The sequence below is a fragment of the Neomonachus schauinslandi genome, chromosome 1, assembly GCF_002201575.2.
Source record: "Neomonachus schauinslandi chromosome 1, ASM220157v2, whole genome shotgun sequence".
NCBI classification, from domain to species: domain Eukaryota; kingdom Metazoa; phylum Chordata; class Mammalia; order Carnivora; family Phocidae; genus Neomonachus; species Neomonachus schauinslandi.
The window spans coordinates 190,084,367-190,107,633 of NC_058403.1; the positions used below are offsets into that span (position 1 = coordinate 190,084,367).

At 43.7% G+C, this 23,267-nt stretch overlaps 1 protein-coding gene across 2 annotated transcripts in view; it reads left to right on the top strand.

Moving 5' to 3' along the window:
• The window catches only part of ARHGEF3 (Rho guanine nucleotide exchange factor 3), a 296,174-nt gene that overhangs the window by 201,164 nt on the left and 71,743 nt on the right, over positions 1–23,267 (top strand). The window contains exon 1 of one of the 2 annotated variants that reach the window (XM_044921399.1): positions 22,906–23,001. The exons of the other annotated variant lie outside the window; for it this stretch is intronic. Within the exon in view, the coding sequence (XP_044777334.1) occupies positions 22,906–23,001 (96 nt within the window). Of the gene's footprint in view, positions 1–22,905; positions 23,002–23,267 lie in introns of those variants that run through there. 2 annotated transcript variants of the gene reach the window in all.

Here is a 23,267-nt window from a genome sequence, read left to right on the forward strand (position 1 = left end):
GGGACATTGTAGAGTACCATAATGTACTCAGCAGATAGTAAACCCTAAACAGTGTTGCTATTATTTGGAGGTGGGCAGATGGTCCTATATTTGGTAGCTTTGGTGAATATTGCTAAGATCCTCGCATTCTGTGGATATCATCCTTAGAGGTCAAAAACAAACTCTTCTTTATGTAACCCATTGATTGTTGAGGCTGACAGGAGGGCTCTCTCCTTGACCTCTGAAATGCGGCCGTTCCAGAGAGCCAAGACAGCCCCACTGTTTGTTAGAACATTTTAGCTGCAGGCTTTTCAACAGCATTCCAAAGATGAAAAGGCAACGAAAATGTACTGGGATTTCCACAGAAGAGTGTCAGAGTTCTGTGCCTGCTCTGAAAATCCATATCTGGGTGGGGGTTGGCAGGCTTGTCATTCAGACAGCATTACTTCTTACAGGGAGGCTGGGGAAGGGCATCTCATTGTTCCATCCTAAGCAGACCCTCATTTCAGCTGTAGGGCCTCAGAGGTAGCAAAAGCTTCCTGACTATTCCAGCTATGGGCTTTGAACAACCTGGGCCAAATATGGGGGCATGTTTGTCCCAGTCATATATCAGACAGGGGACCAGCTTCTGGGAGGTGAGAAAAGCCCCTGCTTGTAGACTTACCTGGAGCCCAGATGAACTGTGCCCTATAAAAGTTGTGCCATATGAAAGTCTGTCCCAAAGAGATAGCAGTATGCATTCCCCTCCACCCACAGCCACAGAAGAGATCTTGTCAACCTTTCTGAGCAATCAAAAGAACAATCAGTAGCAACATGTGGTAAGATCTGCTAAAACCCAGATCTTTCTCACTCCTACTCAGAAGCAAGAGCCCACAGATGGCAAGTTTTACTTCTGGGCCAGAGTCCATTCCTTTACCTGAGGGCTGGGATCTTTAGAACTTTGGAGGCTCTGGGTATCTTTTTCTGCAACCGCTTAGTTGGACAACTTGTTTCTTAGCTTTAAATTACAGAGAAACAGAATGGCATAGCAAAACAAACACCCGGCTTTCAAAGCCAGTCATAGCTGGAGTTCAATCTTAGTTTTATCACTTAGTATTTGTCACCTGAAGCAAGTCATTTAACCTCTGAGTCTCAGTGTCTTCATCTGAAAACGGGGGATAGGAATAAACACAAGTGTATTTGTAAGATAGGATCCTACTAAGTTATCTACTGTGTTGATGTTTTGTTACTTTACATGGACCTTACATCTGAATAGCTGCAAGATCTCGAGGTTAGGTTACGTTCTTAATTTTATTTATTTTTTATGTTGTTAATTTTAAAACCTCTACTGGCATACTAACAGCATGCATTTATTGAGCATTTACTATGTGACAGTCACTGAGCACATTCACAATGTGTTTGATCCTTAGAATGGCACTGCAAGGTGGATACTATTATAATCCCCATCTTACAGATGAGAAAAATGAGGCTTACCAGGTAAACTAGCTCACCCAAGCCACAGACTAGAAAGTGGCGAGCTGGGGTTTGAACCTGGGCCACCAAGTCCTTAACTCACTCTACTAGCCCTTAAAACACTCAGGCATAATAAGTGGCTTTGCTCCTCATGAATGTTTTCATACTAATCAGACACACAGTCATACAGAGATGGTCACTGGTCCTTTGCTTCTTGCTTTCTAGGAGGTCTTATATATTATGGAGATTAGAGCTTTCTGATATGATTTGCAGATATTTTTTCCCAGTTTTCCTTTTGACTTTGCTTGTGATGCTCTTGTCATTTTGTTTGCCACATAGAAGGGTTTTCTATTTTATTATATTTTATGATAAAAAGATCTATTAATGTTTTCTTCTGGACTTTAGGTCATTGAAAATTCTTCCGTACATCAGGAACTTTGCCCATCTTATTCTAGCACTTCTATGTTTTCGTATTTACATTTAAATCTTTGATCCATTTGAAGTTTATCCTGGTATACAAGGTGAAATACAGGTTTAAAAAAAAACTTGAAAAAACACTTCAAAACAAATTACCCTATCCAAATGTGGTCAGAGTTTGTGTTTGGAGAGTATCTGGAGTAGTGTATCTTCCTTTAAGAATAAAAGTAGGTTTATTGGTGTCACAAGTGATAAGTAGGAAGTTGTTCACAATTCTAATTAGACCTCTAGCCTGAAGCTTGAGTAGGGGTTTTCCTGTCTACTGGGGTGGTCGAGTGCAGGGTGGAGGGGGGAGCTCAAGAGAGGACATTCAGACAAATGAAACTTCTGGAGGTAGCTCTGGATACTCATGAGACCTCTGACTCCTTATGCCATCAGTTTCCAAAGGCTCACCTGTGAAACATCCTTAACATTTTTCTCTTTGATACTGTTATAAAATGATTCCTCAGCTATTCTAGGCTTGGTTTTGGCAAAAAAGTGTTACTTTATCAGTGGGTGGTCACATTTGTCTCCTGGCTTCAAGGAACTTACAATCTCAATGAGGGAAGCAAGAGTTAGATATGTAATATAAATCCTGAATAATGCATGGGGGTAGGAAGACAAGTGCTCATTTATATGGTAAAGACCTTTTTGTATGTATTTGAACCCAAACTCTTTCAGTTGCAAGTGCCAGAAACACAACTGAAATTCCTTTAAGCAGAAAGGGAATTTATGCTGATGTAACAGAAAAGTCCAGTAGTTACTGGCTTCAGGCATGGCTGGATCTAGGTGCTAATTTTCCTCAGAATGTCCTCTCTCGCTCTTCACCTCTCAGCTTATCTTTTTATATGTTGCCTCCATTCTCAGATATGTTCTCCTCTCCTGGTGGAAATATGGCCACCAACATCTCTAAGCTTACCCCCTTCTAATTTATAGGTGCTTTCTTGCCCAGTTCTTCCTGCAAAAATCCCAAGCCTGGTTCTCATGCCCTTTCCTGAACCAATCACTGTGACCAGAAAGAGGGGGTTGCTGACTGGCAGTCCTGAGTCACATGTATACCCACAGGGACTGATGGGAATAATGGGCTCAGTCCCATTAAAACCACAAACACTGAGAGGTGGGCAGTTTTCCCAAAGAAAACGGAAGAACTGTTATTAGAAGAGGGAGGAACCAATGCTGAGCAAGTCAAAGCCCCAGAGTGCCCCACAGCACCGGCTTCCTATCCTCAGAGCCCTTGAAAAATCGACTCCAGGTGCCAACAACATAAGCAATGAAAGTCATGACTGGAGCCGTCTGTTAAACCCATAAAGATGAAGGCTTCCTGGGTGCTGTCTTGTGATAATCAAGAGCAATAACATTTGCCAGTTTTCACCAGCGTGACTAAATAAAACTAAACAAACAGAAAACATTGCTGCCTGTCTATTACTGATGATGGGTTTCTGAGATTCTAATGGAATTTGTTGGGAAAGCTACCATTGTGTCATCAGGGTTTGTTAAATACCAAAATCCAGCAGAAGAGAACATATGGGAAGATAGTTTCCCTTTCTCCACCACTGACTATGGTTTGGGGAAAGAACAAGGTCTTGAATTGGGCGAGCACTTAATTTGGTGCTTTTGCAAATGACAGTCACTCATTCCACACCTGAATAGTCTATAGATTGTGAAGAAACATGGCATGAAGTGCAGGGCTCTTTATAAATGAAGCAATCTGGCTACTTTGTTGGCTGTGCCTCATGCTTCCCATGCATTATCACATTTGGTTCTCACAATAACCTTACGGACTGTTCTCATCCCCATTTTATAGGTGAGGGAACTGAGGCTCAGAGGGATCCCCTCACCAGTGTCCCAGATCAATGAGTAATAGAATCAGAATTCAGACTCAGGTGGCAGCTGGACTCCAGCATATGGGTTCCTAACAGTGCTCAGTAATTAGCTGGCTGTGTAACCCTGACCTTGTCACCTCACAGGGTTTCCTCAATTACTTTTTGCGGGTGAACCCTTGGGTTGTTAGAACTTTAGTGATGCCACTAAAGTGTTCTACTCTGAGAATCCTGGTATATAATAATGATAGATTTCTCCAATCGCTTTCCTCCCACTTTTTCCAGAAAACATCCACAGTTGCTAAGACGGACCGAATAGCATTCCATTCTTTTCATTTTATCTTTAGGAAGGAAGGCAAGTAGCCAGGATGTTGACCAAGTTGGCTATCAGCTCTGAATTTTACAATTGTCAATAATCTTTAAAAATAGTCCGATCTGTGAGAGCTGGTAATTATATACCTGTGTGTAAAGGGTTCGAAGGCTGAGCTTTTAAGCAAATCTGGGTTTGAATCATAGTCCTGCCACTGTGACCTCAAGAAGTTGTGGAGCCTGTCTGAGCCCCAGGTTCCTCATCTATGACGGGGTCATCAGTAGGTCTGGGCTCACAGGGCTCTCATGGGGATTAAAGGAGACGAAGCGTACAAAGTGCTCCGCACAGTGCTGCCCCTAAGAAGTGCTCAGGAAAGGCCAGCTGCCAGTCATATAATCATTGATTATTACAATTATAATTAACTTACTATTTCTTGTCCTCACTCCTCCCCCTCCAAAATAAACTCCAGCACCACAAGATCGCCATTTTTATCACTGACATTTAATAGTTAAACATCCTTTTCTTTGCAGTGGTTTGCAAAGCACCTTGTAATTTCCTCTCTTCCTAATTCCTGGAATTCTGTTTGTTTGAACTTGAATTGTTTAAAGCTCTCTGTTCAGCAAACTCTCCTTTGTGTTTTTTCCTCTGATGTCCAGAGGCTTTGAAACAGTAGCTTTTCCATAATCTCCCACAAAAGTTGCACTAACTCCCTGAAGGGTCGGTGACTTTAGTTCAGTCTTCTCTTCCAGCTGGCTGTCTGGCTCCTTCTGTTTTCATTCTTTCCCCGAGATTTTTTCTCTTTGTTTAGCTCTTTAAAGGGGAATCTCTTGCAGGCCTTTCTCTAAAATATGCTTGCCTCCTCCATTCAAGATTAAGCTGTTATCTTGGTGACAGCTACTGACGAATACCACATAGAACCACACATGGTCATGTGGCCTGGCTCACAGATTAGTGCCCTTTTCAGGTGATAATGATCCCCCCTGGCAGTTGCAGAAGCTTTGTCATAAAAAGTTGATTATTTATGGCAACCCTGGTTCTGGCCATTAAAATAACCTGGGAACTAGTTAGTTGTTCTTTCTCCTCCCCAAGGAACATCTCTGGAATTCATTTATGGCAGAAGAAACACACAAGGGCACGTATCAGGTTTTTTAATCAGAATAACCTCCCATCTGTAAGAGCATTTTATAGATTCCAGAGCATTTCCATGTACATAATCTCACAGTGAACTTGTCCCTGGATGCTGGTCAGATATGTCTGTCCAGGGGAGGGGAGGGCGGGGAGGAGGAGAGTGAATCCAGGATGCCGAGCTGTGGCATGGGATTTTGAGGCGATTAGCAGTCCCTTAGATGCACTTAGGATGTGCCTGGACTGAGCAGTGATAAGAAGGAGAACCGCATCTCCTGCTTTCTGGTGCTTCTCTCAGTCATGCTAATAACAAACGATCTGTGAGAGGATTTCACAAGACTCAGAGGGAACCTCGATCATAAAACAATCCTTTATAGATTCATTTAAGCTGTCTTTTTCCCCCCCTCTTGTGGTATGTGTAAGACATCCATCTTATATTGTAACATTTTACTCAGCATCTGCTGCAAGGGGAAACTATGGGATAATGCTTGCTTCCTGATCAAAGTAGGTGAATTCCTAGCAGAGGTCATTGGAAAGGTATTTCAGGGAGGACAGGAATATTTCTTCCTTTAGTTTTAGTAGGCTTCCAAAGAACAAGGAAAAAAAAACTGATTTGAAGAAACTAATGGTTTACAATATTTATGGCAACACCACTACCCGCAGTTGTGACGCACCTCAGTTCAGTGATCACCCCTGCAATTTTTTTCATTATAAAAAGAACATAACCACATGGTCCATAATTGATACAACCATGATTTTCGTTGTGTGTGTTTTTCCTGCCGGCCTTTGCACATGTATACATATTGCGGAGGTGCTCTGATAAATGGCTTTCAAACTGCTTTTTTTTTTTTACTGTAGCATTTTTCATGTTGCTTGGCTTCATTAGTATACTTCTTACTGTTTACCGTGGATGTCCTGTAATTTAATTAAACATCCCTTGTTGTCCAGCATTTGGGTTTCAAGGCAACTTAGCACAGGACTGGAAAATGTGGACTTTGAAGTCACCCACCTGACATGATTTCCTGCTCTGCCACTTCTTAGCTGTGCCAATTTGGGGACTTGCTGGGAGAATGAGAATACTCTCCTCGAGGGGTTGTTTGGATGGATATAAAACGTTTCGTATAGTTCCTGGCATGTAGTGCATGTTCCATATTCAATAGCTAGTCTTATTATTTCTATTTCATCACTATTAAATTGACAGTGCACTGAAAATATTTCCTTTTGGAAGATTTTCATTTCGTAAATTCACCACGTAGGAAAACTGGGCCGAGACATTTGCGTAATTATATTGCTCTCGATGTATATTGATGTCTCTCGATATCATAGTAGTTTTCATCGTCACCAACAATTCTGAGTGTGCTATTTCACTGTGCCCCCACCAGCACTGGAAACTATCATTTGCCAAGTTGGACAATTTAGTAGGTTAGACATGATGCCTTGTGATCTGACCACATGAGAAAAGCAGAGAGAATAGTATAATTAGCACCTCCACTCACCCAGCATCCAGCATCCATAATGGTGAACCTCTTCCCAGTCTCACCACACCGTATTTTCAGCATCCTGTCATTTCAGTCATCAGAACTTCGGCGTACGTCTCTACCTGATAAGAACGTTTTATTTTTTTACGTAACTCCCGCGGCTTATCACACTTAACGAGACTAACAGAATTCCCTCACATCATCTAATATTTGGTCCAAAGTCAGATATCCCCAATTCAAATTTGCCTTTGGACTGCATCTTAGATGATATGGAGGGGATTCTTGTTAATTTGTTTCAGAGAGGTTCTGTGTGGGGTGCCTGGGTGGCTCAGCCGGTTAAGCTACCAACTCTTGATTTAGGCTCAGGTCATGATCTCAGGGTTGTGAGATAGAGCCCTGCATCAGGCTCCACGCTGGGGATGGAGTCTGCTTGAGATTCTCTCTCTCCCTCTGCCCCTCCCCCGATCCCCCCTCGTGCACGCAGTGCTCTCTCTCTCTCAAAAACAAACAAACAAAAAAGAGATCCTATTTGGGAAAAAAAAGAGGGGAGAGGGGTTGGCTGGCTCAGTCAATAGAGCATGAGACTCTTGATCAAAGAGGTCCTGTTTGAATCAGGATCCCAACATAGTTCACCTGTTTCTTACAACTGTTACTCTGTAAAACTTCCCCCTCCCTGTGTTTTCCCCCCTGCTATTGATTGGTTGGAGAAACCAGGTCATTGATCTTGTGGAATGTTTTCTCTCCTTGTTTCGGTGATTGCTTGGTTGCTTTCTCATGGTGTGGCTTAACTTTTCTTTCCCTCCTGTTTTCAGTAAACGGGTAGGTGGATCTAGAGGTTTGATATATCAGCACCATCCTTAATTTTAATGGGGTATTTTGAGGGGACACGCCCCCTTACAGTCTTTCCCTGAGTGGAGTCTTATGCAATTATTACTGGCCTCCCTTGGCAGTAGGAGAACCGCACAAAGCTTCTGTTGATCATTCAACTAGTTGGAAGAAGTTTAATATAGGAATAGGTGATTATATTAGCTTAAAAATACTCCAGTTGTAGTTAGTCATTGCTCTGGAAGTCATTCTTTCTTTGTTTCAGTGTCCTAAAAACAGATCGAGAGAGAGGTGTGGACAGGCCCTACCCTCAAGTTCTAGGTGGGGAGGTAATCAGAAAAGGCACGTGGCTGTAGTCTGTTAAGTCATTTCAGAAGCTGCCACCTGACAGAACGTGGTTAATGAGTGGTATTAGTAAGAGTTGTTAGAAATTCAAAGAAGAAACCATTTCCTATGAGGTGGCTGGATCCGGGAGGACTTCTGAGAAGAAAACCTTGGTCTAGGATTTCACAACTGGTGATTTTTGAAAGGCAGAGAAAGATAAGGGAGAGGCTATTCTGGATTCGAGTTCAAAGACACACAAGATTTTCCAGTGTCAGCCAATCCATCCACTCACGTTGACAGCCTTCCGTACTTGTCTTCTGAGACTTTTTCTGTCCTTTGTTCTTTAATTTATTCAACAAATATTTATAGAGCCCCTGTTATGTGCCGGCCTTTTTTGTGGCATGGGGACATGGCTCATGAGGCAACCTGCCTCAAGGAGCATCAGCTGGGAGTCAGAAGACCTGAGCTTACTCTGAAATCTTGTTTTTAGAACAAAAGTACAAAAGGAACTCCTCGAGGTTATTGTGACTCCTGGTATCTCCAGAGGGAGACCCCAACAGGTTTGACTGAGGTTAGAGCACACGTCACTTTTCCTGGGAAAAAAAAAGACTCTACTACTTCAATAAAATTTATATACAAATAAAAATATATATCCAACTAGTTGGGAAATCCAACTAGTTGAATGATATATACATATAATTTATTATATAATATGTATTTTATATATGTATATCTTAAATTTTAAAATTCTCTTACCTTCTTTCCTCTCTTGTCTTTCTTGTGGAGGCGCTTTATCCTTTGAGCTCTAAAGCTAAGCTGGAAACTCATGAAACAGTATCTGTCACTGCCCTGGGCAAGGATACAAATGAAAACAAGAAGAATTCTTTAGCTCTCAGACAGCTCACCTTTGTTCAGGTTCCAAGCGCGTAGGCTAGAGGCAGAGGGAAGGCTTACCTGTGGTTATCCCGCGGGAAGAAGTGTGCTCATTCACATGGACAAGAACTCATCTTGAGATCAAAAATGGCTTATGATAGAGTGGGCGGCTGGGAACAAAGGAAATTGTTAGCATTTTTGGACATATTCATTCGTCTGCAGCAGCTTCGCCTCTATCAATTTGATCCAGGTCTGTTTTCGTTTGATTTCAATTCTGTCAGCATCTACTGAGTGCTTGCCGTGTGCACTAGTGGTCATTTCAAGAGGAGGGAGTTAGCTTCCTTCCCCATCACCTCCACCCGCCCCCACCCCAGAGCACCCCGAGGAAATTTACAAGCTAAGTATGTTCATTGTGTTGCTCTGCAAACAGTTTCAAACGAACCTCCTGTCATTCCACCCCGCATGATTCCTGTAAGTCCCTCTCTTCCCCTTTCTCTTTCCCTATCACGTAACGTTCAGTAGAATTTCATTAGCTTCAAGATGAAAGGGAATTGAGGAGTCACCCAGTTCTGGGTTTGTTAACTCCTTCCCCCCAACCAGGAAATCCAGACAGAGGACCACTCACATCTCGGCTCTCTTGTCCCTAACCTTCTGGGGTGTAAAATGTCAGTGGCTAATGTTCCACAAGACTTGGATTGAAAAGCTCTAATCCAGTACATTCGGTTTGATCAAAACAGGATCCAGGAAAGTTAAATAATTTGTCCGCAGCTGCTGGGAGTCTGTGGGTAAACAGGGACTGAAACGCAAGGCTGCTTGAGCCCACACACATGTGCTGCCTATAAAGCCACCTGCCCATGTTGTGGACAAGGATTGCTGCTGTGGGGCTTTGGGGTACGCTGAGGCCAACGACGTTCCATCTTTGGGGGGGGCGGTGCAGCGGCATGGTTAAAGCCATCAGTGTCCTGAGCAGACTAAGTTCTGGTGTGGATATTTAGTAACTGTGTGACCTTGAGCGAGTTACTTAACCTTTCTGAGCCTCTGTACCCTCATCATAAACCAGAGAGAGTACCCTTTCAGCAGGTTGTGAGGACTCAGTAAGATAATACATATCACACGCTTGTCACAGAGCTGGCATAAAGCAAATTTTCTAGTGCTTCAGCACACACATGTGAACTCCCCGGATCGCAATGGTTCCTTTTTGTTCTATCTGAAGTTAACTCACATCTGTCTTACTCCATTTTTTGGAAAGAGAATCCAATAAGGAATTTTTGATCTGGGGATGTGGCAAACATGTACTCTACTCTTAGAAATTGTTTAAACCACTTTGTTTCACTGCTGTCTTTTCAATTGTTTGGTTGGTTCCCGGGCTTTAAGGAGATTCTTTCCTCCTCCAGACTTACCTCCTCCAGACTTACCTCTTTGGGACCATAATAATTTCTAGCTACTGTTTATAAAATTACTACTATATGTTAGCCTCTTACCTGGCTTCTCTCTAATCTTCACCTCCACCCTTTGAAGTTGGTGCTATTATATCCAAATTGCAGATGAGGGCACTGAGGCTCTGAGAGATTGAGTAACTCGTGTGATGGTTGAAGATTATTGAAGACTGGAAGATGGAGGAATACACTTGTGTGACCTGCAGTTTTCTGGATGTGAGATTATGTCTGGGGGGACTCTAGCACTTGGGATTTACAACTGTCAGGGACCTGAGTGGCCATCCAACCCCTTTTTGACCAGCAGGAGAAACTGGTGAGCAAAGAAGTCATAGGACTTGACCAAAGTCAGTGTAGGAGTCCAGGGCTAAGATTTGAACCTAGGTTTCCTGACTCTTGTTTGATGTTCTTATAATCATATCATATAGGCTTGAACCCCTGACCCTTAGCATCATAGTCTCTGGTATCAGGACACCTGCTAAGTTGCAAATGGCCTGAAAATAATTAATGGTCTACTTTGTGATTGGAACTGAAGGTTCTGGAAGAAAAGTACTTGCATTTGAATCCCAGCTCTGCCATTTACCAGCTCTGTGACTTTGGGCAAGTGAACTCCTTGTACCTCAGTTTCTCCCTTTATAGAAGGACCCACCTCATTGGATTGTTGTGAGGATCACCTGAGATATGTCACGTAAAGTCAAAGCACAGTGCCTGGCAGAAAGCAAACTCTCAGTGAGCATTAGCTAAGGTCGTCATTTGTTGAGTTCCTGGCACTTGGCAGGCATTTTTCAGCACTGGGGCTAGAGCCCTGAACAAGAGAGTCATGAGTTTTGCCCTTATGGAGCTTACAGTCAAGTGGGAGATACAGATGTTAGAGAATAATGAAGCTTATGATTTGTTCCTTAAATCTAGTTCCATTTATTTATAGGGCACCATTTAGAAGTTGCTACAGTGTATCTTTCTCTTTAGTTTTCATTTTTATAAATGTGTGACCTCAGCATCAGTATTTTGCACCAGAAGGTTGGCCTGGGGTACATAGAGCCCCCAGTCTCTCAGCCCCTGGTGCTCAGCACCACATGCCAACAACCATCTGTGTGTTGCATCCAGAACAGAACTGGCTCTGGTCCCTCCACTTGGACGTAAGCAGCCTACCCGAAGGGCAGAAAGGAATGACTAGCGAAAATCCATGAGGCAGTAAGACTTGGTCATTGAAGGAACAGACAGCTCTCCTAGTCATAACAGGCCTCTAGGAAGAGGACACAGTAGGAACCAAATGTTGTCATACAGATAACACAAGCACCATGTGGCCCATTACCTATTTTTAAGTAACAGTGGTATATTTCAGGCCTGTTCCATCCCGTGTATAATGTAGCTGCATTTCCTTTTCGATGTTTTTTTGCTCATAGTTGATCTTACCGCTGTTTAGATCTTGCTTTCTTGGCCGTTTGATATTAAAGGAATCTGTATTCCTCGTTGCATTTCCTGGCAAATGAGGACATCAAGCTGAATTTTCTGATGAGCCCGTATAAAATATTACCGTACTGAACTAACCCAAAATGTGGGCTGCCTACAGCAAACATGCTGATTTTAGATAAGGATGCTTTCATCAGTAGATGATAATATCAGTTTTATTTTCTTTCCGGAAATAAAATAACATAAAACTGAGGCAGTACTTCATGGACACTTCAGTCTTTGGGTTTTGATAGAATCACAGAAGGTAAGCATCTGTGTTTAAATCACCTTATTTTACAGTTCAAGAAACTGGGCCTTAGTGAGTTTAATTGACTTGTCCAAGGTCACACAGCAAATTTAGAGGTAGAACCAGGATTGGACCCCACATCTTCAAATTTAGGTCAGTTCACTTTTTCCTGTGCCACTGCTTTTATGTATGCACAATGGTCAAATTAATAGTTGAAATCTATGGATTTAAATGAAAGAATGATTAACCTCTCTAGAAGCAAGAAGGGTGGAAAGATCCCCAAATCCCATCTTTTCCTTTAAAAAAAAATTTATCTATTTATTAGAGAGAGAGAGAGAGAGAGTACAAGTCAAGGGGAGGGGCAGAGGGAGAGGGAGAAGCAGACTCCCTGCTGAGCAGGGAGCCTGAGATCATGACCTAAGCTGAAGGCAGACATTTAACCGACTGAGCCACCCAGGCGGCCCCCCACCCATCTTTTCCCTTCTAATTCATTAAGAAAAAAGAGAGTAGGAAAGGTTAATAACAATATGGATTATGTGCTTACCTTGTGCCTAGAATGCTGACATACACATTATCTTATTAAACTATTCAGATATTTTATCTCATTAAAGCCTTGAAACTCTCATAGCCTCATTTTACAGGTGATTACACAGAGGTTTGGTATGGTTAAATAAATTGCCCAAAGTCATATAGTTAGCAAGTGGAAAACTTGGTGCTTGCATCTAGGCTTCTTATTCTAGAGCTTGCATTTTCCTATGTTCTATGGGGAACTGAAGGATGAGGTGTTCAATATTCCATAAAGTTGTACTGTAGAGCCAGGGTAGAAGGGAAATTTCCTGTTCTTCAAAAATTAACATCACAAGGTAATGTGTGTATAATTATTTTTCAGTTTACTGGCGCAGTCTGTAGGTATCTTTTTTTTCTTCACTTTGTAACTGTGCACCTTTCATATTAAAAGTTTCTTTAGGGAATGGAAATTAATTTGGAAGGCTCCACAGATGCTTGGCTTCCTCTGGACAGGTAGGAGGGAGGGCGCTGGCCTCTCTGCTGAGCTCGTAAACTGAAGTGTCTAAATTCAGGAGTGATGCCAGGTGGGGTGGGGGCGAGGAAGGGAGGAAAGGGATGTGGTGTTTGGAGCCCATAACTCAGGAAACGTGATGGCACCTAATTTCAGAGTGGCATGAGGCAAGCGCTTAGGAAAAGAATAATGAGCTATTGTTATGGGCTTTTTTTCTTTAATGGGTGGGTTGTTTTTATAAAGTTTTATGAACAGGAAACTGAAGCAAAATGCTGATGCCTTTGGTTTTTGAGCCCGGCCAGCATCATTTTCATTTTTATTTTTGAGTGTTGGTGACAGGCACTTCCTTTAACACTTCTGGGGGTAAAGTGTAACAAGACACCCCAAACCACATTTTATAACAGCAGAATCCAAAAGAAGAGTTGTAGTTTCAGATCTTCTCGGTAACAGCATGGGACAGAATAAGATCCTTCCCGACTCAGAGAGAAAGATACCTCTTTCAGAAGCCAAGGTAGTCTGCAGAAAGTTCTCCCTTTAAAAAACTCTAGAAAATTTGCCCAGCATGTGGAAAATCTCTCACATGCATTGAAATGGGTCTCACTGTGGCAAAGAAAATACTGATCAAATTCCCCTCCTTCCCTCGATCATAGAAACCCAGCCTATCCAGCTTTTGCATCCCCTGAAGTATGACCTCATCTTAAAGAATGTGGTCCTATCTATTGTGCATTTTGAATGCACTGGACCAATGTTTCAGGCACCTGGCTGCCAACTTCAGAGATGTTAAAATCTGTTTTGTTCCTGCAGGGCGTTTATTCATTGCTTACCTTGTAAAAGTTATGTCTTATTGCATTTTCCTGGCACCAGAACAATCCTTGTACCTACCCATTGAGTTTGGCTTTTCTGAGCCTGCAGACAGTGCTGGGTTATTAAAGTGCAAGGAGGAAGCCACGTGATGTTGGCTTTACAATTTTAATTCTCTCTTACCTTCCTCCCTCCCTCCCTCCCTCTCTGCCTCCCACTCCCTGACAGATGAATTTTTGTTTCCCGTGTACTGTGTCTAAACTAGAATGAGCTCTCAAAGCATCTCTTGTAAGACTCCAGGTGAGGACGCTCAGACGGGGAGGGTGGCACCCTCCCTTGATGGAGCAGCCAACAGAGAAAGTTCCTTCTTCTCACATTGGTTTCCTTGGAGAAAAAGTCCTTGAGTCTGTACTTTCACATCAGCCTGAGAACTTTAGATGAGCACCATGTTTAATCTTGCAGAAACACCAGGCAAAAGCCTGCCCTCCCCCTTCAAAGTCAGCCCCTCAGGAGAGGCCCAACTCAAGGGAACGAAGTTTCAATATAAATAACATGAGGTATGAGCGTGGCAAGTTGAAAAGAAAAAATGTATATAGGGAATTTAACCTGGAATCAAAAACCTAGAGAAGGAAAAGGAAGAAAGTGCCTCTGGAGGGCAAGAAAAGGACGGAGGAGCATGTTACAAGGCATCTCTGAAAGCAAGCTCTTTGATGTCCTTTGTCACTAGTTTCAGTCTCCCTGCCAAGTCCACCTGGTTCCGGAATTAGTGTAAATTGCCAGGTCTGTGTAAAACCTGGAGGGAACTGAAAGCTGTCAGTAATATCCAAAAGGGCCTCATAGCCTTATACTGCAGGAACATTTCTCTCAAAGTGGTTTTGGTGCAGTTTGGATTCTTCAAGAAGCATGTCAACCCATGTCTACTAAAAAAAATTTTTCTTAAGATTTTATTTATTTATTTGAGAGAGAGAGAGAGAGAGAGCCTGAGCAGAGGGAAGGAGGCAGAGGGAGAGGGAGAAGCAGACTCCCCACTGAGCAGGGAGCCCGACGCGGGGCTCGATCCCAGTACCCTAGGATCATGACCTGAGCTGAAGGCAGATACTTAACTGACTGAGCCACCACCCAGGTGCCCCCCCCAATCACAGAAACTTTAAATATTTTATGTTCCTTTACTGCAAACATTCTTTTCTGGATTCATCTCTTCCATGACATGTTCTTTGATTAGTCCCACTTCGATTTAATGTTCATTTTAACCAATATGGATCCTTCTACCATATGCCAGCATGATAGAAGGAGCTGGAGCCCCTGTGGTGAGCGAGATGAATATGGCCCCTGTGCCTTTGTAGCTCCCTGTCAGGTGGTGGTGGCACCTCAAATCAGTCATTATAAGCTGGATGGGTGTTGGGGAAAGAGAGGTCTTCAGTGCTGGGGTGGGGTTTGCACAAAGCAAGGGTTCCCCCAGCCTGGGGATCAAGGACAGCCTTGAGTGAGAGGAATTATCTGGTAGGAAGCCATTTGATAGTTGTTCTTGTCATGCCAAAGAACTAAATGATCATGCAGCAATAAAGGTTGGTGAACTAGAAGCCTGAACTTTTGTGCAGCTTTCTGTTGCCAAGTTTGGTTCAGTCAGAAGAGTGAGCCCATGAGACCTGAGTTGCTGAGCTTGGTTTTGGATGTGAGGTGGAAAAAATTCAAACAGAGCAGAACTCACCTCCCACTTAACCAAAGCACCCAGTGAACCTACACCCTCTGTCCCCTCTGTAGTGTTGTCAGACGCCCATGACAATGAGGAACACTTTTAGCTCATGGGCTGCCCTCTAGCACACACCAACCGACTTCTGCTCCCACCACATGAGTGAGACACATGCTTCCAAGGAGTCCCCAAGTCCGCTTCTGCTCATTGAACTCATTCTCTAATTAAGGTCTTCTACACACACCACTCACCTCCCTGCACCCTGCACCCCCCAGCCCCAGATCTCTTTCAAGTAAACATCTCAAGCCAACTGCCCTCCTCCCATTCTCTATTGCTACAGCTAATTTTTTAAAAACTTAAATGCAGTCATGTCCCCTGGCTATGAAGATAAGCATGTTTTTAATTGAAACTCTGGATACCAGATTGTAAATCAAGTTCTAAGAGCCAGAACATGTCTCCTGGTGGGTGGCTTAGTTGGTAGTTTACTTGGAGTGTGGACTTGCATATTTTTCATTTTATCCCTGATGCACCCGTATGTACAGAGCAGGCTATCCAACATATAATAGTTCCTCAGTACTGGATGAGCAAATAAGCAGCTCTCCATGCCCACTCTGGATTTTGCTGCTATAACCATTGGGCTAATTACCCCTGGGCACCTCTGGCCCAAGAAACTGTGGTTCAGAATATTCCCGGAATGGGAGAGGTGGGCAGGTTCATTTGGGGCTGGCTGATAATTCTAACTCACAACACCATGCTACTCAAACAAATGTTCTTTGAGGGTGTTTATCAAAAATTCAAATTCCTAGAGTCCAATTCAGCGATCCCAAAGTGGGGTCCAGAGGTATGGATTTGATAAGCTTCTCAGTTGGTTTCACTACAGGTGGTCTCTGGAATTATTGTCCCTGAATTCCCAGAAGTCATGTTTCTATAAATATGTAGGTTTTCAAATCCCAGCCAGATTATATGAATACTGCTATCATTGAAATGCACATTTCCCCCACATTTTAATTTTTCTAGAATTGGGATGTATCTTATAATTGATCACATGTTATAATTCAATTGGCAACATTTTTTTCTTTCTTGGTAATACATAAAATAATAGCACATATTACAGTCTTCAGCATCTTAGGCTTGAGGAAATATGATACTTTGCTGAGTTTATAGTTGATGAAAGAGAAAACACTTCTATTATCGAAAGCTAGAATTTACATATTTTAGATTTGAATTCCTCCATGTAATGGTTAGTGTAGAAAACCTATATAATATAACATTAGCTGTAGTCTGGGGGGAATAAATATTATTCGAACTTATTGAATTCTTGGTCAAAAGATATGAAATACTCTCAAACAAATGCAGGCTATCCATAAAGTTCAAAGACCTTCTAGTAGTATACAGAAAGTGTTCTAGAGGCTGGCTTATATTCTATAAGCAAAACAAACCTGCTGATAGTAATCAGCTCAAATTGGAGAAAGTCAGGACTCTTACTGCAAAATCTTGAGTGAAGACAGGTTTCCAGTCATACACACTGTGTAGCCAGAAATACCATGTATCAGAAAGACAGTAAATCGAATCCTCTGGGGTTTTTATTTCATCACTGAGTTTGAATTTTTGCCCCCCAAAACAATTTAGGGCAGAAAAGGTTTTCCTGGAAAAGACCAAGCTTTGAAACATTTCTTCTTCCTCCCCAATTTCTTTTTAAAGTATTACCTTTCGTTGAAACTTTCATTTTCACTGGCCTTTTGAAGTACATTTTCATATCTGAAGAGTTTAAGATAGTTTTCTGTCCCCCGCCCTTTATTCCTGTACTTTTTGTTCTCTTGTCCTTTTGTGTTTTATGAAATCTGTTATTCTGTTAAGGGTCAGGTTTGGACAACAGGGAAGGATTCTAGGCATGTCAATAATTCTGAGGCTACCTGGCACACTGAAGCATTTTTTTCTTTCCCCCACCATGCCCAAACTGACATTTGACATCAATCAATGGCCAAGGTCTGAAGAAAGAATATCCTTGAGGTCAAAACCAATGGGTTATCCTAGCTCTGACACTATATTTTAGTTCTACTCTCTTTGTAATGCAGGGTTCCTCAATAGCAGCATTATTGACATTTTGAACCTGTTAATTCTTTGCTGTGGGAGCTGTCCTGTGCCTTATAGGATGTCTGCCAGTATCCTGGGCCTCTATCCATTAGATGCCACTAGGACCCTCCCCCAGTGACAATAAAAAATGTACCCAGACATTGCCAAATGTCACGGGGGGGGACACAAAATTGCCCCCAGTTGAGGATCACTGCTGTAATGAACTAGAGACTAGGGAACGTACCTGTCTGTGGTATATCAGGGCAAAACAAATATCCATTTTTTTAAACATAAAGTCTTGATTATTTTTGCATTATAGCTAGTAATCCACAGGATTAGCTCGATCCTGGGAGAAAGAGAAAGATTCTATCACTTAACCGGTTTTTCAAACTTGTTTCAAAAACTGAGATCTTTAAGTGAATGCATGAATGAAGTCTTCCAGCTTTAGAATATCCAAGGATATATTTTCATAAATCTAGCCGGGAGCCAGGGGACATAACCCCAGGCAGGGGGGAGAGTAGTAATCCTGGTAATAATATCTAAAATCATATCAGTGTTTCATTGTGCCATTTTTACCCATCTGGCAGGAAACCACAGTCCTGATCTCTCAGAATTCACTGCCAGAACTTTTTCAGGCTTTTGACTCCCCTCTCCCATCAAGACTGAAGTGGCAGAGAGGAGAGGGAGCTCGGTCATTAACTGGAAATGTTGCCCAAATGAAAGGGGAGGGGAGAGGTGTTGGTACACATGTGTATTCAACATGTACCTACACGAGTGTATGAGATTAGCAGGGGTAGAAGGGATAGCTCCAGATGCCAAGGAAGCAGATGGAGGTGCACGTGTTTGAAGGCTGGGCTTTAGGGGATTGTCTACTGGCACCTGAGCTCCTTCTGCAAATGCACACCTCGCTGCTGAGGTTATAGTTGAAAGGCCATGTGTTAAAGTCAACCATATTTCTTGAGCTGATGTGTATTACACACCTTCCTGGCATAGAGGTTCAGGAATAGGTAGAAAAGAAAGGGAAGAAATGTAGCTAATTGAACACCTGCTCTGTAATAAACACTCTTTCATATTTGATGGGTGGATGGATGGATGGATGGATGGTTGGATGAATGAACAAATGAATGCACCTTTAAGAAAAAAAAGAACTCACTAACTCTGATGTTAAGTATAATGGTAACAGAGCAAGGCATCATCCTGTTGGCTGAAAAGATTGCCACAACCACTTTAACTTCTGAAGTTTTAGCCTCATGCTGGGCCTGTTCTGCTCACTGCCACAGCAGTGGGATTTGAGGAGATGATTGATGGTCTCTCAGCCATGTCTGGCTGTCTACTCTCTGAAAGGAGCTTATAACCAGTGGTGGGCTTGTGTGTGGAGGCCCACCATTCCACCAGCAGCACAAATGAGCCCCGCTCGGCGCAGGCGAGAATGCAGGCCCTGCTCTTGGCACCGTTCCTGGAAACGCAGAACAGCCTTCTTTATTCCAGTCTCCAGGCTTCTGGCTAGCAAGGAACACTGCCCGGCTGTGAAGCATTTTATAGGATTATAACGGGTTGTGCTGAAGGCAAGTTCTGAAAGGCACTTTGTGCCATTGCTTTGAGTGAAGCTGACTGTTAGGGCAGTGTTGTTCCTAAGCGCATAAACACACACATAGACAGGATGGGGGAACGCCAGGCTCCTGGGGCCCACTCAGCTGGGCAGCATTGCAGAGTTGGACTGGCTTCCCTCACTTGTAACACCAGCCTCGGGGGGTGTGCTTGGGAACCCTCGTGTAGAGCAGCCTGCTTCCTGACAAAGTCTTTGGTCGCAGACACCTCTGGTTGGAATCCAGGCAGAATATCCAAACCCTGAATCTGTTAATGTTGGAGCAGCGCATGACACATGGCAGAGGTTCTGAAGTCAGGGCACAAGGTGGAGATTGCATGGGGTCAAAAATACCCTTGAAATCCTCTAAATGTCTCAAGGACCACATACATGGCTTATGTATACCCCAAATTGCCTGGCTTCAGTTCACAGGCCTTATTGTACCAAAAATATATCTTTAAACACCAGAACCCTATTTATGGGGGTCAGACATTCATGCTATGAGAAGTTGAGAATCATCAGACCACCCGAGGGAACTCCAGATTCCCATCTTTCCTTCCACACTCTTCTTGGGGCTTATGCTTTTTTTTTTCCCCCCCCAGCACTGTTTAAATGGTTACTCATCATTAGCAATCTCTCTTTCTCTCTCTCTCTTTTTCTCCCTCTGGCTAGCATGTATAGCAGAAAACACAGAAGTTTCCTGCACATGTTTTATGTGCCATGTATATTGATTGATTTTTATTGTTCCAAATCTTTTGAGGAGGGGCAAAAAAAAAATGTTATTAAGAGAAAGTAGATATGGCAGCCTTCTCATCAACCAATATGACTGTTCTTTGCTCCACAATAGTTGTACTCAAACTTGAGGTTAAAGTCCCCTCTTTTCCATAGGGTTTATTTATTACCACACTGGGCTTATGGTACATCAGACTTCCTGCCCAGCCCTGAGGATCCCACAGAGAGAAGACCAGTCGTAGTTTGCTAGGGTCATTCTTTTCTTCACCTAGTGCTGGAAGTACACTTCCCAACTGGAGGATAAGGCCCAGTGAGCTCCACCAGGGATCTAAGCCTGTCCCCAAAGGGGCTGTTGCTAGCCTGAGTCATCTAGTTGAGATGGTGGGCCTATGGGGGCCAGAAGAGCAGGAAGAAGGGCATGAGGAGCAGCTCCACGTGATTCAGCTCATATCCTCGGCAGCCAGGGGAACCCTGAATGAGGCGTGTCACTGCCTTTCCTGGCCCTCCTTTGGCAGCAGAATTAATCAGGGGCTGCTTTAGTTGGCTGCCCTTGGAGATAAGTTTCCCTTCATATCCCCACCAAGCTTGGTCAAGCTTACAGGGAGCATCTATGTAAGCTCCGCATCAGCACAGCTTGGGTTAAAAAAATAAAGTTGTGTTTGGGACTACGAGTAGGAAAAATCAGTGGTCCAGAGGCATCTTTCTCATCCCAAATATCTTCAATCACCTCCTTCCCACTGCTTTAGGGTATATATATTATATATATGTTCTATATATATAATATATATAAATATATAAATAAATAGGGTGTGTATATATAAAAATATATATATAAAGATTTATTTATTTATTTGAGGGGAGCAGGGGCAAAGGGAAGGGAGAGCAAATCCTCAAGCTGACTCCCCGTTGAGCATGGAGTCTGACTCAGGACTTGATCATGACCTGAGCCAAAATCAAGAGCCGGATGCTTAACTGACTGAGCCACCCAGGTGCTCCAGGGTATATATATATGAGGGGGAAAAAAACTCAGGTGCTTTCTTCAATTTCAACTGGAACCCACTAATTCAAAAGTTTCCTTTACATGTGTGGCAAAAACAGGGTTAGCAAAACTGGCCAGATAGATTCTCCCTTTTCTTAAAGCAGTTTATGGACTAGCTGGACAGGAAAGTAGGTGAATTTAGTGCTAGGGTGTGGGTTTGGTACCTGGGTTGGAAGAGCCATGTATCATGCATGATGTTTCCTGCCTGGAAAGTGGAAACTGGATTCTGGCCTTAGCTGGAAGCAGAGAATACTGCAACAGGGTCTAGATATTTCCATTCCCATTACCTCCTATACACCTAAGAAGTCAAAACAAAAGACATCATCTCTCCAGACCACCACCTGCTGTGGTCATGACTTTGATAGGAGGGAGGAAAAGTTCAACAGTGCAGTCCACAAAATAACTTTTGAGACAATGATCATTTTAATATTTTAAAAAATTAACTTCTAATTTATCAAGTACACATATATTTTTGTCATAAAAAAAAGATGGGTGGCTCAGTCGTTAAGCGTCTGCCTTCGGCTCAGGTCATGATCCCAGGGTCCTGGGATCGAGTCCTGCATCGGGCTCCCTGCTTGGTGGGAAGCCTGCTTCTGTCTCTCCCTCTGTCTCTGCTTGTGTGCTCTCTCTCTCTCCTTCTCTGTCAAATAAATAAATAATTTAAAAAATCTTAAAAAAAATTTTTTTAAAGAACAATAGCTGTAAATTTAAAGTTTCCTTTGCTACTTTTAATCCTTTAATCCCACGTGTACATTCTGGCACTGATTGCCTCCCCTTAGCCCCAGAGGGACTCATAAGTTTGGCTGTGCATCATTCTGGATGGTTTTCAATGGTATTTACTTACATGTTGCTATAGAAAATACATGGTATTAATTAGCTATGTTTTCAACATAAATGGTAGGAGACTGTGCTTACTCTGCAATTATTCTTTAACTGAATTTAATGCATTGGAGATCTTTCCATGCCGCAGCCCTAGACCCCTTCTTTTTGATTGCTGTTGAGTGGGGTTCTATAAGGAGGAAAATGTATTTAAGCACTCCCTGTTGATAAACATTACAGTTGTTTCCAGTTTGGGGTTTGTTTGTCCCAGACTGGGCTGCAGCAAATGATCTTAGAATTGCCTATCAGACATTTACAATGTATTTCTCCAATAAGACTTGGTACAGCCAGCCGGCTCACGCCGCACAGCTTGACAGACCCTGTCAGATTGCCCTTCTGAGTGGCTGGCTGCCTCTAACCAGCCTCTTCATATCTATCTATTTATTTATTTATTTATTTTTTAAAGATTTTATTTATTTTTTTTTGACAGAGACACAGTCAGAGAGGGAACACAAGCAGGGGGAGTGGGAGAGGGAGAAGCAGGCTTCCCGCAGAGCAAGGAGCCCGATGGTGGGCTCGATCCCAGGACCCCGGGATCATGACCTGAGCCGAAGGCAGACGCTTAACCGACTGAGCCACTCAGGCGCCCCAGCCTCTTCATATTTAAAAATGGGTGCAGAGGAAGGCGCTCAAAGGAAGTCTCTGGAACTGGTGGAAATATATTTCCTGATTATAGAAGTGGTTACGTGAGTGTTTACGTTTGTCAACACTCAACTAACTGTACACTTAAAATGGGCACATCTTACTGTTATAGATTATATACTCCAGTGACGTTCATTAAAAAAAAAAAAAGTGTGAGGGGAGGCTGGCTGGGAAGAAGGCAAAACAGAATACCGTCTCTTCTTAACGTGGGCTTTTAAAACGCTCCCTTTTCCTCCGCGGGGCCACCTCTCCCCGCCGCCCAGCTTCGCCCCAGCCTCGGTTCTACCCGCCGCCTCTTCCACCCGCGGAGTGCCAGGGAGTCACTGGGAGGGTGGCCCTGAGCATCCCGCCCGCACGAAGCAGGCTCCCACGGCAGGTTCGCCCCTCGCGGCGCTGGGGGGTTTCCACGGGGCGGTACCTGGGCCCTCCGGGGACGCGTCGGGGCGGGGCCGAGCCGGCGCTCCGCCCCACCCCCAGCTGGGCGGGCCCGGCCGAGGCTCCTCCCCGCTTTCAGCCGGAGAGCTGAGTCGGTCCCGCCAGGCAAGAAACCGGCTGTCAGTCTCCGTACCGACGCTGCCGCCCGGCACCGTGGAGCTGGGGCCCCCTTTCGCCAGGGAGTTTTGTGGTCGCCTCGGGTCAGCGGTGACATCCCAAAGAGCAGGCCCGGCAGCCACCATGGTGGCCAAGGATTACCCCTTCTACCTCACGGTCAAGAGGGCGAACTGCAGCCTGGAGGTACCCCCGGCCAGCAGTCCGGCCAAGGACGCAGAGGTAGGGCCTCCACCTGGACCTCTCCGGGTCTGTCTCTTTGTCCCTCTGTCTCGCTCCATCTCTCACTGGCTCCCTCGCTGTGTCAGTCTCTCAGTGCTTGCATCTCTCATTAAGTGTGTTCCCCCCATCCTCTCTCCTTCCCTCTACCTTTCCCTCTTCCTCCCTCTCTCTCCCCCTCTCTTTCCCTCCCTTCCTCTTTCTCTCCCTCTCCCTCCCTCCCTCTCCCTTTTCCCATTTCTCTCACACACACTCTCTCTCTCCCTCCA